This window comes from Charadrius vociferus, unplaced genomic scaffold (assembly GCF_000708025.1).
Source record: "Charadrius vociferus isolate BGI_N301 unplaced genomic scaffold, ASM70802v2 scaffold611, whole genome shotgun sequence".
Taxonomy (NCBI): Eukaryota; Metazoa; Chordata; class Aves; order Charadriiformes; family Charadriidae; genus Charadrius; species Charadrius vociferus.
The window spans coordinates 1,104,866-1,120,251 of record NW_009646844.1 but is presented as its reverse complement, the minus strand read 5'-3'; the positions used below and the strand labels follow the sequence as shown (position 1 = coordinate 1,120,251).

Sequence of the window (15,386 nt, the reverse complement as noted above, 5' to 3'; positions counted from 1 at the left end):
GGCGGCGGCGGCCGAGCCGTCCCCCTGGGGGGGGAAAAAAAAGCGCTAATAACGATAAGAACAAATAATAAAAGTAAAAGTTCTTTTTTCTGCAGAGTCGCCTTTCCTTTAGCCTGCGTTGGAAACTCGAATAGATTTTTTTTGCGTGTGGATTGCCTCGGTCCCATTGTTCCGGCGGGGGGTCCCCCTGGGGGGGGAAAAAAAAGCGCTAATAACGATAAGAACAAATAATAAAAGTAAAAGTTCTTTTTTCTGCAGAGTCGCCTTTCCTTTAGCCTGCGTTGGAAACTCGAATAGATTTTTTTTGCGTGTGGATTGCCTCGGTCCCATTGTTCCGGCGGGGGGGTGTGCAGAGGCTGCCCCAGGAACATAGCGTAACTCGGCCTGCAACTTTTCGTGTTTCCCGCTTCCGATGCGTGTTGCCCACTGGGTTTTGGCGGTGTAAAGACATACGTTCAACCCTTTTTTTTTTTTTTTGCCTTTTTTTTTTTTTTTTCGGACCCAGAGTTAAAATAGCCCGATGCTGTACGTTTCAAAGATTGTAGCTGCGCTTTATTTTAATAGATTGCAGTTATAGAAGATAGACACCCGGGAGATTTTGCCTTTCGCCATGGCTCAGTTTGGAGGACAGAAGAATCCCCCTTGGGCTACTCAGTTTACAGCCACTGCAGTATCTCAGCCAGGTCAGTTTACGTATCACTTAATGTTTGAACCCTGACATCTAGTAGATTTGGAGATTCTGTAGTTGGGTATGCAGTTAAGAGTGGCACCATGCTAACTTATAATTTAAATTCTACTTAAATGGTTTAAGTTGGGAGTTTTTGACACAATAGAGACATTAAAGATCATTGCCTAATACTAGCTGTTGGGTTGGGGTTTTTTTAAGGGGTGGTGAGTAAAATGCCAGGTGAATTTTTATTGATTCTATTGGTCAGTAAACAAGATATTAAGTTACTCATATCCAAAGATGTGTAAATCAAATTATCTTTCATCAAATTGTGTTGCTCTAGATTAAATAATAACGGCACTAAGACATTACAGATTTTCTAAGTGCTGCCTGAGTTTAATTTCCCAGGCAGCCTAAATCAATGTTTACAAAGTATTTTGCCTTTACTAAGGTATTGAACGTACTTCGTATAGTGAAGAGGTCTCTGAAATTTGCTGCTTGGGGAGGGGGATATATATTATTTTTTTTTTTAACAGTGAGGTAGAACTCAAGGATCACTACAACCAAAGGTATCACCCTGGCAATGATAGAGGGTTTCCTTTGATTTAGCGAAGAAGCCTTATTTGATTGCAGGCTAGTGTATGTACAAACCTGGCTGGCTAGATTTTCATGTTTTACATTGTCTTATAGCATAAAAGGTTTTGAGGCAAGAATGTGAAGCTTGCTTTGTAGAGGATTGTGGTGCTTCCACTTCCAGTTCGGGGCTGCCTTTTTCTCCTCTTGAATACAAAGTGTTTCTTAAATATTGTAGTTTCGTTATCTGGTGTGAAGAGGCTTCAACAAAGCTATGGTGTTTTGAGGATTCAGGATGTCAAAATGTAAGCCCAGGCAGTAACATTGCTGACGGGATGTCTTTCTAAAGAGTTATATGGTTTTTTGCGGTTGTCCTTTGCATTGTGCTCTAGTTTGGTATGAAGTTGAATGACATACCACCTTTGGCAGAGGTTTTACATCTGGGAGCTTAGCAAAAGTTGGGAATGCATGTCGTTCTTTGGTGCATGTCTGGGGAGGGGGGAAAACCAAAACACAAATCTTCTTCCTGACTCAGTTTTCTTTCCCAAAATGACTCCTTCATCTCCAGTTTTTCCTTTGGGTGCTGGTCCAGTGTAAGTGTGTATCCTCAGGGAACTGCCACCCCACACACCCCATATTTTTTGCAATACTCAGTCCCAGTGAGCTTTTTCCTCCATACCTGTTCAGTCCCGCTCTTGACCTAAACCGTTGCCATACCTCACCAGCTGCCTACAAGCAGTTTTGCACTGTTTCTCTGAATAGCTTGCGCTTCCTTTATCCAAACAGCGCTATTCTTCTGCAAGAAATTGCTGAACAGCTGGAAAGCGTCGGCATGGGGAACATGGGAGATACAAGCTTTGCTTTTGGTTCTTCTGTCTGACTGGATGGAGCCATCCAAAGATGGCAGCATCTGGGCTGGGGTGTTCTTGGTGCGTTGGCTGACGTGATGGCTAGCGCATCAAAAATAGTGGTGGAAGGCTGAGGGCCAGCTCCACGTCTTGTTTCAGAAGGAAAGCGGTTTGAAACCTGCTGAAGGGGAGGAGCTGGCAGCCATCTTAGACCTTGCTGAGCTGGGACCAGAAGGGGGCCCTGGAGAAGAGGTGGATGGAGCAAGGGCACTAGAAGCACACGCCACCTTCCTATCCATTTTCCTGCTCCTATGACTCTGCCTTTGGTTACCCTACTTCTGAGCCTCCTTAAATTAAATGAAGTGCAAAATTTAATTGGGATAGGACCAGGCAGCATCAGTTGCTGTGAGATTTTTTCCACGTGCTCAACGAGGACAGTGTCTCCAGGGATTTTTAGCTGTTCATCTGATCCAGCAGCGCCTGACTCAAACATGAGAGCCATTAAAGACTAACATTTGGTTGCCCTTTTGCCTTCTTGCTGTGCTAGTTCCACCTTCCTTCATGTTCTAGTGTCCCTCTTCACACTGTAGTATCTTCTCTCTACTATCTCTTGAAGGCATTTAGTTCCCTGCATCCTTCTGTGCAATCCTTTCCTGTTCCTACTGCAGTACACAATCTCTGTGTCCTCTTTCTTCCCTGTCTGTATTACTGAATCCAGTCCCTGGGGTTCTTCCACCTAGCTCCTGTTCTAGTACCCGTGTACATACTTTGTCCCCTGCTTGTTTTTTATTGGCAGTGCTGGTTTATAATACAGAGTACAGGAAACTTCATTTGAAGTGTATGCAGTGCTCTTTGGCCCTGCTGAGAGTTGAAGACCATTGTTTAGTGTTGAGCAGCAGCTAAGTAGTCACCTTTCCTGGACCTTTCAACACGAAGCTAGGACTGTCCAGCCAGGCTGCTTGCCTGATGAAGAGAGATGCTGTCAGTGCTCAGGCATGCTGACTAGCATGTGCTGCTCCTCACCTAGGGCCACGCTCAAGAAGTTGTGCAGATTGGCTTAACCTTGTGAAGCTCGGTGCTCATAAGCTGATTTAAAAGAACTACATTTACTAAACTCTTAAATATTTTTCAGAGGATTGGCAAAAGGTGTTTTATATTTATATATTTGTGCGTGCCAGCTGCTTTTATCCAGGTGTCAGGTTCCTTCTCCAAAATGTCAAGGTGTTTGGGTATGGGGGAAAGAAATCTTGATTTTTATAACACAAGCAACACAATACATATCTTTTCCCTAAGCTGTTGTCAAATGTAATGAGTGATGGTGTTATAAATCCAGTTTGATAATTGCAAAAAGGTAATTTCAAGTTTGTGGAGTTTGGGTTTTTTTCTTGTATTGCTGACTTGGATGCTGTCTTGGCCATCCCTGGTGAAGAAGTAACTATATGAGTTAAGGCTCTGAACTATTAAGGTGTGACACTCTAAGGCAGTTGTAGAATGACATGCTGTGTAATGAAGGGTTCCTGGGATCCCTTTGGTGTAGCTTACTAATTACCGTCTGTGCCTGTGGTATTAGGAGAGAGATGGGTAATTCCAGGTGCCAGCAAAGATCTACGTGTGACGAGAGACTCCTACTTGTAACACAGCAAAATTGTTTCTCTGCCCCTTGTAGCGTGGTTTTATGCATCACATGACTAAAACCAGAATGAAGTCCCTGCTCTGCGGGTTAAGCATTGTTAAAGCATAACTTGAATTATGTGTACTACAAAAAAATTAAAGTTCAAAAAATTCCTAGATAGCACAGATGGCTTTTTTGCAAGTACTCTTTATACTTTTAACTTCCATAATGCTGTGCAAGTTCCTGACACGCCCGCAAAGAAGAATCCCCTCCTATTCTCTCAGCTATTAATTTTTGACATTGCCTTTGGTTTGTATCGCAGAGCTTGGCATATGCTTTTTTCAGGGTCAAGATTTCTGGTTGCATAGTGAAGCCCATTTTTATAGAACTGTAGTCAAGGGGAAGTCCCAGCTATGCTGTGTTCTGACTGATTAGTGGTGTTGTCTTCGCTATATCAAGACTTCATTGCATTAGAGTGAAGAACAGGGCACCTGATGAAAGCAAAAGTGCCTGAAGCTCAGTATCTTGTTATCTTTGGTGGCCCCTGGGAGGCGACTAAAGAACAGTGTACGAATAGGAACAACATGTAGCGGATCTCAGAGCCAGTAAGAAATAGCTGATGCACAATTTGCTGGCTTGCTGTAAACAGATGTGCTGTGGTAAATATGCTGAGCCTAGTTTCTACTGTGTGCCTGGAGGAGGTTGCATAGCATTTGTATTGCAAGGACCCAAACTCACAATTTCTGACAACAGTGAAAAGTGTCCAAAGCCCTGGGTAGGGTACTCCTTTACTGTAATCCTAATAAAGCTACATCACCTACCAGGCAAATATATGTACCTACATACTTAGAAGATGTTTCCCTAATCTTAAAGGGTCTTTAGAATTTAGCAGCAGCAAGAGGGACCACTTTTTGTTTGCCACAACAGAAATTTCTGTTATCTAGAAAGATGCTTAAGCTGCAGCCCAGCACTCCAGTTGCTACCCAGGCCCTGTCAGATGGTCGTGCCATGCAGTATTTGGTGGAGTGGAAGTTGTTTAGACTGCATTTGAAAAAAGGCATCTCCATCACTGTACTTACTGAGACAATTACAAATCCGAAGAAGCTATTGTTTGTCACTGCAGATGCTTGTTGCCAATAATAATAGGGCAGTCAGATGTCAATTCCACACTCAGTCTGCAATTCATTCTCGGTCTCTTGTTTTTCTGGGTGATCCGCCTCTCCCCCCTTTTTTTTTTTTGTTAAACCCCCCCCCCCTCCCCCCCAAAAAAATGAACTAGCAATGCAAACACAGTCACCTGTTTAATCAGGGCCTGTTCGACCAGACGAGTGCATAGATGAAAGGTAGTCAAATTAAACTGGAATACTTCAGGGCAAATCGGTAGGAACAAGATACAGCTTTGAAAAACTTGTTACTACAGGTGTTAGCCTACGAGGGGATCTCGGTAGTCTTTTGTCTTTGCCCTTTGTTAGTAAGTTGATCTGCAGCAGTATGGATTACGTGATACTCAGTTAATATTAAATGCTGATAAAGTGGTGGTAGAGGTGGCAAAAAAAATGTTTTTTCCTTAAGGGACAAAATGCGATAAGAGTCTTAGGGTAGGCTGGGAATTGTTTGAGATAATTATGGTTTATGCTGGACGGGAAATTGTCATACTGGGAACTGAAGAGCGCAGTAACCCCAAAATCTGGTTTTGGCAGTAAGCATGTTAATATTTTTGTGGGTATTCTTGGTACAAAAAGTAGGAGAGAACTTGTGAAACTTGCTTGATGACGCTTCCCAACTCCATCCCCCTGTGTTGGTACAACATCAGAATTGAACATTAGACTGAGTGACAATAGCTAGTGTAGTCAAACAGATTCAAAGATAATAGCATGAAGTGGATTTATGCACTAACAGGAATTTCTGCTCGGCATGTGGAAATAAGAGGAGAAAGATGAATGCACTGGTTATTTGCTTTGAGTGAGCTGGCAAAGTAATGCAGCCAAGAAAAGTGAAAGTTGTCCCAGGATGCAGTAGCAAAGCATTTTTACTAGATGTAAAGGTCTGTTTAAGGTGTGTTATAGTAGGTTCCAGATGAGAGTGTGCTTCTACACGGTCGAAAATGCACCTTCAAGTTGGAGCTGATAGACAAGCAGGAGGCAAGAGGAGCAAGAGAGTGGAGGGCCTTTCACGGGAGAAACCGCAGATTTGGTTTGCTTGGATTCTAAAGAAACCCAAATGCTGGAATTTTCCAGGGGGGGAAAGTCATGTAATACTGGAAATACTGTAATTTTACTGTATTACAGAATGCTTGATTTCACTATTAAAATAGTATTATTTTCTGGAATACTTATTTGACAATATTTGATGCAGTTCATAGTGATGGTGATTATTTTCACTGTTGCTGACACATTGCTTTTGTGGTTCATTCCAAAATTATAAGATGATCAGTGCCATCCTCTTGTTTTCTGAAGATTGTCCTCTGCTGGAAAGAACAGTGTGGTAGAGGGGATTACCTCATTTGGGATCTGTTCAGTTGGTTACAGCATTTTTGTGTATTCTGTGGTGATGATCACCAACTACAAGCAATCTCTTACTGCATCCCTGGTTCAGGAATGACAGCTTCATTTTGGATCAGTAAGAATGGTGTGGAGCACCAACTCTGCAGGAAGAATGCTGTAAATCTGTTCTTCATTTCATTGTGCCTCTTTAATGGCTTTGGAAGAGAAAGGAGCCCTGTTCAACCTCAGTTCTGAAGGTGGCTGGCTGACCTGTTTTTGCTGGCAATATGTTTCCCTGCTGAGTTTCTCTTTGGTTTTATTTAAACATGTGGACTAGACTGATAGCTTAATGAAGTGATATTTGATCATGCAGCTGCAGATAACTTTTTTTAAAACTTTTGCCAAAGAGGGAACAGGTTTCCAGATACGTTTTCAGTTCTCCACTCAGATTTGCATTGTGCAGGGCTCGATGTCCTTAAAAGTTCCATCACTAAGGCTTAAGCATACCTCGTTCGGAAGTATTGCATGCATAAGAAGCATAGCATGTGGATGGATAGCTGCTCCTCATGATTTGCTTAATCTTCTGCAGTGAATTAAAAGCTGATATTACAATAAAGTAAACTAATCTTTCCTTCCAGGCAGTTCGAGTCTGCGCAGCACAAACCCTTCCTAGTAAGAGCCGGAGAGAGCTTGACTTGGTCCCTTTACACATGGGGACCGATTAAACTCCCTGTTGTTATAAGGCTGTTTCTTCTCTACCAGCCCCCACATCTACAAAATCCAGCTCTCTGGGAGACAAAGACAGTACTGAGTGTAGCAAAGCCTTGTGCGTTTTCAGAGGACGTTTTCCATAGCCTCTGTTTCATAGCTGCTGTTACAGTAAAGATTTGTCTTGCCCTCAGAATGAAATGTGTTAATTAATGTGCAGAACAGAGCAACAATCTTTATCTGGCTCATCACAAACCCGAAATACATTCAAGAAGGAATACAGTGTATATGGGAAGGGGTGGGCGCGAATGGGGATGACCACTACTAGAGCTATAAAATCATGAGCAACTTAGAATCAAAGAATGGTTTAAGTTGGAAGGGACCTTAAAGATCATCTAGTTCCTACCCCTTGAGAGAAGGAAATTAAGTGGTGTCTGCGCCTCTGCTGCGGTGTACTATTTCTCAGTGAATTTAGAAGAGAAGCTAGTGAGGTGTGATTCTTTGTCTGGAATTTTGGAATTGGATTGATTTACATCCTGAGCTTGACTCAGCAGTGAAGCATCACATGCTGTGTCTAGTTTAACTGTCAAACCTCAGCTGTTTCAAGTTGCTTTTAGTGTTTATTGTGTGTGTTCTCTTTTCAGCTGCTCTTGGTGTACAGCAGCCCTCACTGCTTGGAGCCTCTCCTACAATATACACCCAGCAGACCGCACTGGCTGCAGCAGGCTTAACTACACAAACACCGACGAACTATCAGCTAACTCAGACAGCTGCTTTACAGCAGCAAGCTGCAGCTGCAGCCGCTGCGTTACAGCAGGTAAAGAAAAAAAAGAACATTCGCTGGTGACTATATGAACTCTAACAATATAAAAGAGTGACTTTGTAAAGCTAAAGTATCCAGGAGGAGAGCACAATGGGAAATGGTGAATGTTGCAGTACAAACCTGTTTAAAAAACAGTGGGATTTTAGGTCTGCAGCTATCAGTAGCTGTATTAATCTGTGAAGGTGAGGATTTTGGCTATGGAGGTGTTGACTTTTAGGTATGGAAAGCCTTTTCGGAAAAGGAGTTTGGCTGCACCTAAACTGAAAATCTCAAGTTTCAAGTATCTTCCATCACTATATGTATCCTTAGTAGCATTTTGCATGATTTAATACTGTCCCCTAGATATTGTATACGTGTCAGGCATAACAAAAATTGCTGATTTTAGCTAGAAAGTTTACATCAGAGTCCACTTTAAAGGCTAAGAATATTTGTTATGAAAGTAATACGTGTTGATACTGTTAGTTATTATTTTGTATTAGAATTGTTAAATGGGAATAGTTTCTGTCTAAAACTTGCTTAGCAGATAACTTGTATTTGGTATTATTGGGGTAATAATACTTCCTGTTTATGAGATATTTTGCTTTTATCTGTTTCAGCAATATTCACAACCTCAGCAGACTCTCTATAGTGTACAGCAACAGGTTTGTCTGATTCTTACTGTGTACATCACAAATAACTTAAAAAATAATGTTGGTTGTGTGTCTTGTAGGATTTGTCTCCGAAATCGTCCTCGTATGGGAAGTTGTTAAAGAAACTAAGTGATATTTTATTGTAGTGAAAGAGAGCTTGAAGTTCATAAACTTGGAGAGACGTATCCAGAATGGAAGTCTGCCTAGCTTCATGCAAAAAGGAAATTTAAAAATATATACTATTCCATGTGTACACGCTTCCTGCTAAACTTTGCTCTAAACAGGGCCGTGTATTTTAACTGCTGGAAAGATGCTGTCCAAAAAAGATTCCCTTTTATGTTTTTTTTTTTTTTTTTACGATCTTTGAACTTAACAGGATTTTGAAAAAGAATAAAAGGACATGGAAATTACAGGCCTAAGCTTCTCCAGCTGCCAAAACTTTTTTTGGTATTGCTATTAACTTTCAGTTACAAAACCCCCAACATTTCTGCTTACTGAATAAACCTGGATTATACAATCTTAAAATTAACCACATGAGCACAGTCTTATGCATATGCAAACTGCTGAAATGGCCAAACCCCAAAGGACTATTAACTGCCTCAGATTAAGCAAAAACTCTTACTTGTAAAGAGGAGATAAAATTGTACAATTTCCTTAAGCATATAAAATTAATTTATAACTTTATTTATTTTAAGTTGCAGCAACCTCAGCAGACCCTTTTAACTCAGGTTAGTTTGGTTTTATTGTTTGGTCTTCATCCCCAAACACAGATAATGCAAGAGTGCAAATTTGTGACGTCTTGGGTACTTTAATCTGTAAAATGAACTAATATGAATGGACATTTTATTGGTACAGGTTTATGTTATCCAGATGTTAAAATATGCATAGCCTTGGTTTCAAAAATGAATGGCAAGCACTTTTCCTTAATCTTGAAGGGAATATGTGTGTTGATAACTTTTCTTTTTTTCGTTTGAACTTCAAGTGTTCACTTGTTTTGCAGTAAGTAACAAACTGGGAAAATATTTTCTTTGGTCCTTCGAGAAGGAATTTAACTTTCTGCGTTAACAGTATTGCAGTATGTGTATAGAGAGGTTTAAAAAGAATCCTGCTGATGACAGGTTTAAAACATGCAACCGTTTAACACGCTGTAAGTTGCTCTAGTTCTGTTATCACTTAACCTGCTTTTTAAAAAAAAATGCTTTTTTTTTTTTAAAAAAAAAGGTAAAAATAGGTTACTTAATTTCATTACCTCCCTGTGTTCTGCTTTTGTAAGAAAGCAAGCACGTGAATCGTTCTTGTTAGTGTCAACTTTTAGTGGCTTCTGGCACTACAGTTGGCATATAAATGGAGAATAATCTCTAAGCAAAGTTAGGAACTTATCTCCTCTTCAGGCCCACTATTGGTTACCTGTAAACAACAATGCAGTCTTCATTTTTTTTCTAGACAATGTGTGTGTTTTGGGGAAGTTGACTTTTAAAAAAGAAAAGGATAAACAAAGCCAGTCTTCATTCAAAGTAGAAAAAAGCAATCTAAAAAAACCCAACCAACCAAAGAAACCCTCAAACAATTTCCATGTTTTGAAAACTTCTCTTCAGAATAATTGCATTAGAGACATTTTAAACTCCTGCCTACATGGGTAAAGGAAGTGTTCCTTGGAGGTATGTCAGCTGATTGTAAGATTTATAGTTTGCTTTATTTTGCTTGCAGCCAGCTGTTGCGCTACCTACCAGTCTTAGCCTGTCTACTCCTCAACCGGCAGCCCAGATAACTGTTTCTTATCCAGCACCCCGGTCAAGTCAACAGCAAACCCAACCACAAAAGCAGCGTGTCTTCACTGGGGTAGTTACTAAACTACATGATACCTTCGGTTTTGTGGATGAAGATGTCTTTTTTCAACTCAGGTAAGATGCAAATGCTGGCCCACAGATCTACTAAATAAAAGGTTTAGATTATTGCATTTTAATTCTGTGACTCCATCGATAGTGCCTGCGGTTAGCATGTTTTTTCTCTCAATGCTGAAAGTCAGATGGTCAAATAAGTTAATAGACGTTAGACCTGAGTTCCTTTGTGTGAATTTTTGAGTATTCTTAATGCAAACCCCAAAGCTGGGAGACTCGGAAGGTATTAAGCTCCTTGTAATATGAAATTGCAGAATTTATGGGTGATTAAGTGCATATAACTTTCTATCTGCCTATCTTAACTAATTAGTGTTTAGAGAACTTTTGGCTTTGGGCCAAAGACAGGAATTAAATTCCTGTGCATACTCCAAACTGAAGCAGATAGTACTTTCCCTGAATTTTGGGGTAGATGCTGTTCCTATAAGCTTTTTTTGATGAGCTTTATCTGCTTTTTCTCAACTTTAAATGTAACTTGCAAATATAAAACTAGCTAAATAAGACTCTCACAATACATTTTCTGTAATGTTTGCAGTGCTGTTAAAGGAAAGACACCTCAGGTGGGTGACAGAGTTTTGGTAGAAGCTACTTACAATCCTAACATGCCATTCAAATGGAATGCACAAAGGATCCAGACACTTCCAAATCAGGTATATGGGGTTACCCAGTGTAACTTGTACTGACTGCTTCTGGTTCGGGCTCCCTCAAAACTCATTTTCTCTTCTGCTGGTAGAACCAAACGCAAGCTCAGCCATTACTGAAGACGCCTCCAGCAGTTCTTCAGCCCATTGCACAGCAGACTGCATTCAGTGTTCAGGCACAGCCGCAGCCGCAGTCCTTGTTGCAGGCACAGATATCAGCAGCTTCAATCACACCTCTGCTTCAGACGCAGCCTCAGCCGTTACTGCAGCAGCCACAGCAGAAAGGTGCTCTCTCAGTGCAGTTTGTTGTAGTCCTTCTGGTGCTTAGTGTGTGATTATTACTTTTTTGTTACTCGGAAGAGTGAAGTAATAGTTGAAATAATACCGAAAGGAGCCTATAGTATTTTCGGTTTGAATATGCAGCTATGTGCAGGGCACATTGCCTGCAATAGCTTGAGTCACCTGGTTAGTGAAATCCCCATGGACTCCTGTTCATACTAAGACTTTATAATCTGAAAGCAAATTCAATGTAGATTTTATTCTGACACTTTCACAGACAAGTTGGGGAGTTGAAAGTATTAATGACAATGTAGTTCTTCAGCATCTTCTGGAGCGTTCAGCAAGATCAGGTTTCACACAGTTGTATTGTTAAAACTATTATTTCTATATTTGTGTTTTATTTCAGTTAGCCACATTGGCACTTGAGAGAGGAAACACTGCTGAACATGGCAGATATAAAGCTAAGGTTGTTGTGGGGTCACTTGAACTTTGAGTGGCTGAAGAATTAGTAATAGGATTGATAAGATAAAATTAAGACTTGTCTTAGCCACAGTTAAAGCAAGGGGAGAAGATTTGAGGCTGTCATCTAAGCGGAACTGTTTTGGATAAATGCTTATTGCAATTTAATTAGTCCTAGTTAATTGGGTTTTAGTAATGTTTGCTCCATTTAGAATCAGTTGGTTAAATGTCTTTAATTCAATGAGTAGGTAGTATATCTATCTCAAAACAAGTTACTTTTCCAAGAAAAGGCTTGGGTATTTACTGTGACAGCTTTTATGTGCCTAGATAATATTAGCTTCCATTTTAAGCAGATGCTTTTAAACCAATTTCACTTACTAGAGTCTCAGTTTGCATCAATGAAGAAAAGCGTAGGACTCTAAAGTTTCTTGGGGTGGGTGTTATTAATAAATAGATTGTTTTGACTCTAGAGTTAGTTTAGAAAATGTACACAAGTGAAATGACTGTAAAGCAGCAATGTTTGTAAAGTGTAGATAGTTGCCCCCTATTATGTATTGATCTTGTAAACTTTCATTTCAGGTGGTTTGTTGCAGCCCCCTGTTCGTCTAGTTTCACAGCCTCAACCAGCTCGAAGATTAGACCCACCGTCCAGATTTTCCGGGAGGAATGACAGAGGAGGAGACCCTATGCCAAACAGAAAAGATGACAGGAGGTATGTCGTAGAAGGCTAGACTATAATCAAAGCGTTTTGTAAAGATCTGTATTCAAACAGAGCCGAGCTGCTTGCTCCAGAGTGAGTCAGTGATATGCACAAGCGGCTTTACCATTAGATATTAGCGAAGAGTCCTTGTCTATTTGAAATGAAGGAATTGCATAATCAGTCCCTCTTGTTAAGAGACAGTGTACTGAAACAAACTGTGAGGAACTTCTCCTCTCCTTTTTGTGAGTCATCTCTGACAGATCTTGCTTCTGTTGGGCTAGAAATCATTTTGTGTTACCAGCATGCAAAAATATTTCTATCTTGTATGCATTTTTTTAAGTCGCGAAAGAGAACGAGAGAGACGTAGGTCCCGGGAAAGATCACCCCAGAGAAAACGCTCCAGAGAGAGATCACCAAGACGAGAGAGGGAGAGGTCACCTCGAAGACCGCGACGTGTTGTTCCTCGTTACACGGTTCAGTTTTCCAAGTTTTCATTGGACTGGTAAGTTTATAGTGCCAGATATTTACCTACATCTCACTTCAGTTGTGGGCACAGACTACTGTGAACTGTGTCAACACATGTGTTAAATGTTGATCTTAACCTTAAGGAAAGATCAAATGTGTAATGGCTGAGAACCTTGTATGATAAACTTTTTCTAGGTTCTTTGTTATTTTTGCATGCTCCTGCAAAATACCTTCATAATTCTATTTAATAAATATTCCCTAAAATGCAGACACCTTAATCAGAAGAGTGTTTAGTAGTCATTTGGTTTTAAACTTCAGTCTGTGACACTAACTTAAATATGTTGCTTTTTAATTTTATATATATATAGTATTAAATATACAGTGGTTGTATTTCCACTTAATATACCTCTTTAATATGGTCTTTATTAATAGTTCGTTCATTGCTGTCTCTTTCAAATAATGTTGTTTATTTCAGCCGTAGTTGTGATATGATGGAGCTGAGGAGACGTTACCAGAACTTGTATATCCCAAGTGATTTCTTTGACGCTCAGTTTACATGGGTGGATGCTTTTCCTATGTCTAGACCATTTCAGCTGGGAAACTACTGTAATTTCTATGTAATGCATAGAGAAGTAGATCCTATAGATAAAAACGCTGCTGTCCTTGATCCACCTGATGCTGATCATCTCTACAGTGCAAAGGTTTGTATGTGTTTCCAGTATTATGACTATTCATTAGAAATTTTTTTTACCAATAGAGTGAAAAAGTGAGTGTAACTGAACATAAGGTATTCCACAGCCATTTGAACGAAATATAGCATTTTAAACTCTTCAATAGAGAGCTAGTATGTAGAACTTGAAGAATCATGACTGATATTCAGTTTGTTTTTCTGTTACTAGAGCTGTCCTGAATCTTGGGGTTTTTACTGAGGTCTCTTCCATTCTCTGCACCCAGTTGCACTGATCTGATTACAGGAAAGAAATCCAGATCCTGCAAGATCTCTTAATGTATTTCTTAGGCAATTAATTCTGAATAGTTAATGGAACAGTTTTTCAGTGGTTTTTTTTTTTTTCCTTCAGGGGCCCTTTCTGTGCAGTTTGTGCTCTTTTGTTTAGTGACATTTTCTTTCTTTTCAGATTCATCTCAGTATTTATTATTTTGTTGAAAGTAGATTGAGCATATTGGGATTATCTGAATGTCAAAAAATTCTGCATCAAGGGCTGTAATGATGTATAAAAGACCTCAGTGTCAAAACGTCTTCCTAAAACCTGTTCCATTTGAAAGCTCTTTCATTAAAATAGGTCTGAGATTTCTAGGTCAATCTGTTCTAGAAGTATTTCATGTTAAAGATAGGTTTAGAAACAAAATTGCCTTTAACCCCTGTATTTCTGAAAGACTTGCCTTCTGTGTTTAAAAACCTTGAAGCCTTGGTTCAAGTGTCGGACATACTGGTTTTTTTTCAGTTTATTGATGCAGAGCAAGGGCTGTCTTTCAGAAGGTTAGGCTTCAAAATATATTCAGTAACTGAGGAATAGCATCCTGTTTCATAATATTAACCCATTTAGGATATAAAGCAGCCTGATTGGATTTCACTGGGCTAACAGGATGCTACAAGGATGCAGAAGAACATGTTGGTCGGTTCTCTTGTGATTGTGACAAAATGGAAGGACTTGGTTACTGAAACCAGAAATGTACTCAGTGCGCTTCTTGGTATAGGGTGTTTGGCAGATAGTGATAACATGCAAAGCATGTTGCTTTTATGTGCTTTCAGATTTGGGTGTTTTTTTAATAAGATCACACATTGCATGCATATGGGACAGAAGGAAATTTGTCCTTGGCAGACATTTTAACATTCAGTTCTACAATTTTATTTTACCTTTACTTTTTCTGATTTTCTGGGACATGTAGGAAAAAGTACTGCTATGTATGTATTTGCAAGTTGTGGTCATTGTTTACCAGTCATAGTGGGAGACCTTCACAAGACTGATCTGACTTACACAACAGGTGATGTTGATGGCTAGTCCTAGTATGGAAGATCTCTATCACAAGTCATGTGCTCTGGCTGAAGATCCCCAAGAACTTCGTGAAGGATTTCAGCATCCTGCTAGACTCGTAAAGGTAAATATGCTTCAATGCCAGACACTTTTGGCAATAAAGGTTGGTTATAGAGCTTTAAAATATTTGTCGATAAGGGAGGAGTTTGTAGGCAGCTAAATGATGGCTTTGTTTTTCCCCTGAAAAGACTGAGTGCCTATGTCAATTCTTTTTCTGGTTTATAGGAGCTCCGTCTTCACTGTTTTCCTATTTACTGCTTTCTTCAACTTAGCCAAACTCAAACAATACGTATTTGGAGAAACCTATATTAATTATATAATTACCTTTGTTAGCCTTTTTTTACAAGCATATAGACTTTTTTTAAAGGGCTCAGCTGTGGAGAGAATACAAATGAAGCAACAGTTAAGTAACCGTTGTGTTAAGTGAAATTTAACTATTGTTAAACCGAACAACCTGTAAGTGGTATGGTGTTTCAGGACAACACAGAGTTTTCCAATTAAACTCCATCATCTTAAAGCAAATGGGGGTACTTGAATTTATAGATATAAT

General features: G+C 39.8%; 1 protein-coding gene across 2 annotated transcripts in view; it reads left to right on the top strand.

Moving 5' to 3' along the window:
* The first annotated feature begins 562 nt into the window (after positions 1 to 562).
* The window catches only part of CCAR1 (cell division cycle and apoptosis regulator 1), a 27,661-nt gene continuing 12,837 nt past the window's right edge, over positions 563 to 15,386 (top strand). Inside the window, exons 1-11 of one of the 2 annotated variants that reach the window (XM_009893876.1) lie at positions 563 to 683; positions 7,536 to 7,708; positions 8,311 to 8,355; positions 9,039 to 9,071; positions 10,051 to 10,244; positions 10,774 to 10,888; positions 10,972 to 11,164; positions 12,197 to 12,329; positions 12,658 to 12,819; positions 13,258 to 13,483; positions 14,787 to 14,900. In XM_009893876.1, coding sequence (XP_009892178.1) covers positions 611 to 683; positions 7,536 to 7,708; positions 8,311 to 8,355; positions 9,039 to 9,071; positions 10,051 to 10,244; positions 10,774 to 10,888; positions 10,972 to 11,164; positions 12,197 to 12,329; positions 12,658 to 12,819; positions 13,258 to 13,483; positions 14,787 to 14,900 — 1,461 coding nt within the window. In that variant the 5' untranslated portion in view covers positions 563 to 610. The remainder of the gene's footprint in view (positions 684 to 7,535; positions 7,709 to 8,310; positions 8,356 to 9,038; positions 9,072 to 10,050; positions 10,245 to 10,773; positions 10,889 to 10,971; positions 11,165 to 12,196; positions 12,330 to 12,657; positions 12,820 to 13,257; positions 13,484 to 14,786; positions 14,901 to 15,386) is intronic. The other variant, XM_009893884.1, reaches the window with a different exon arrangement.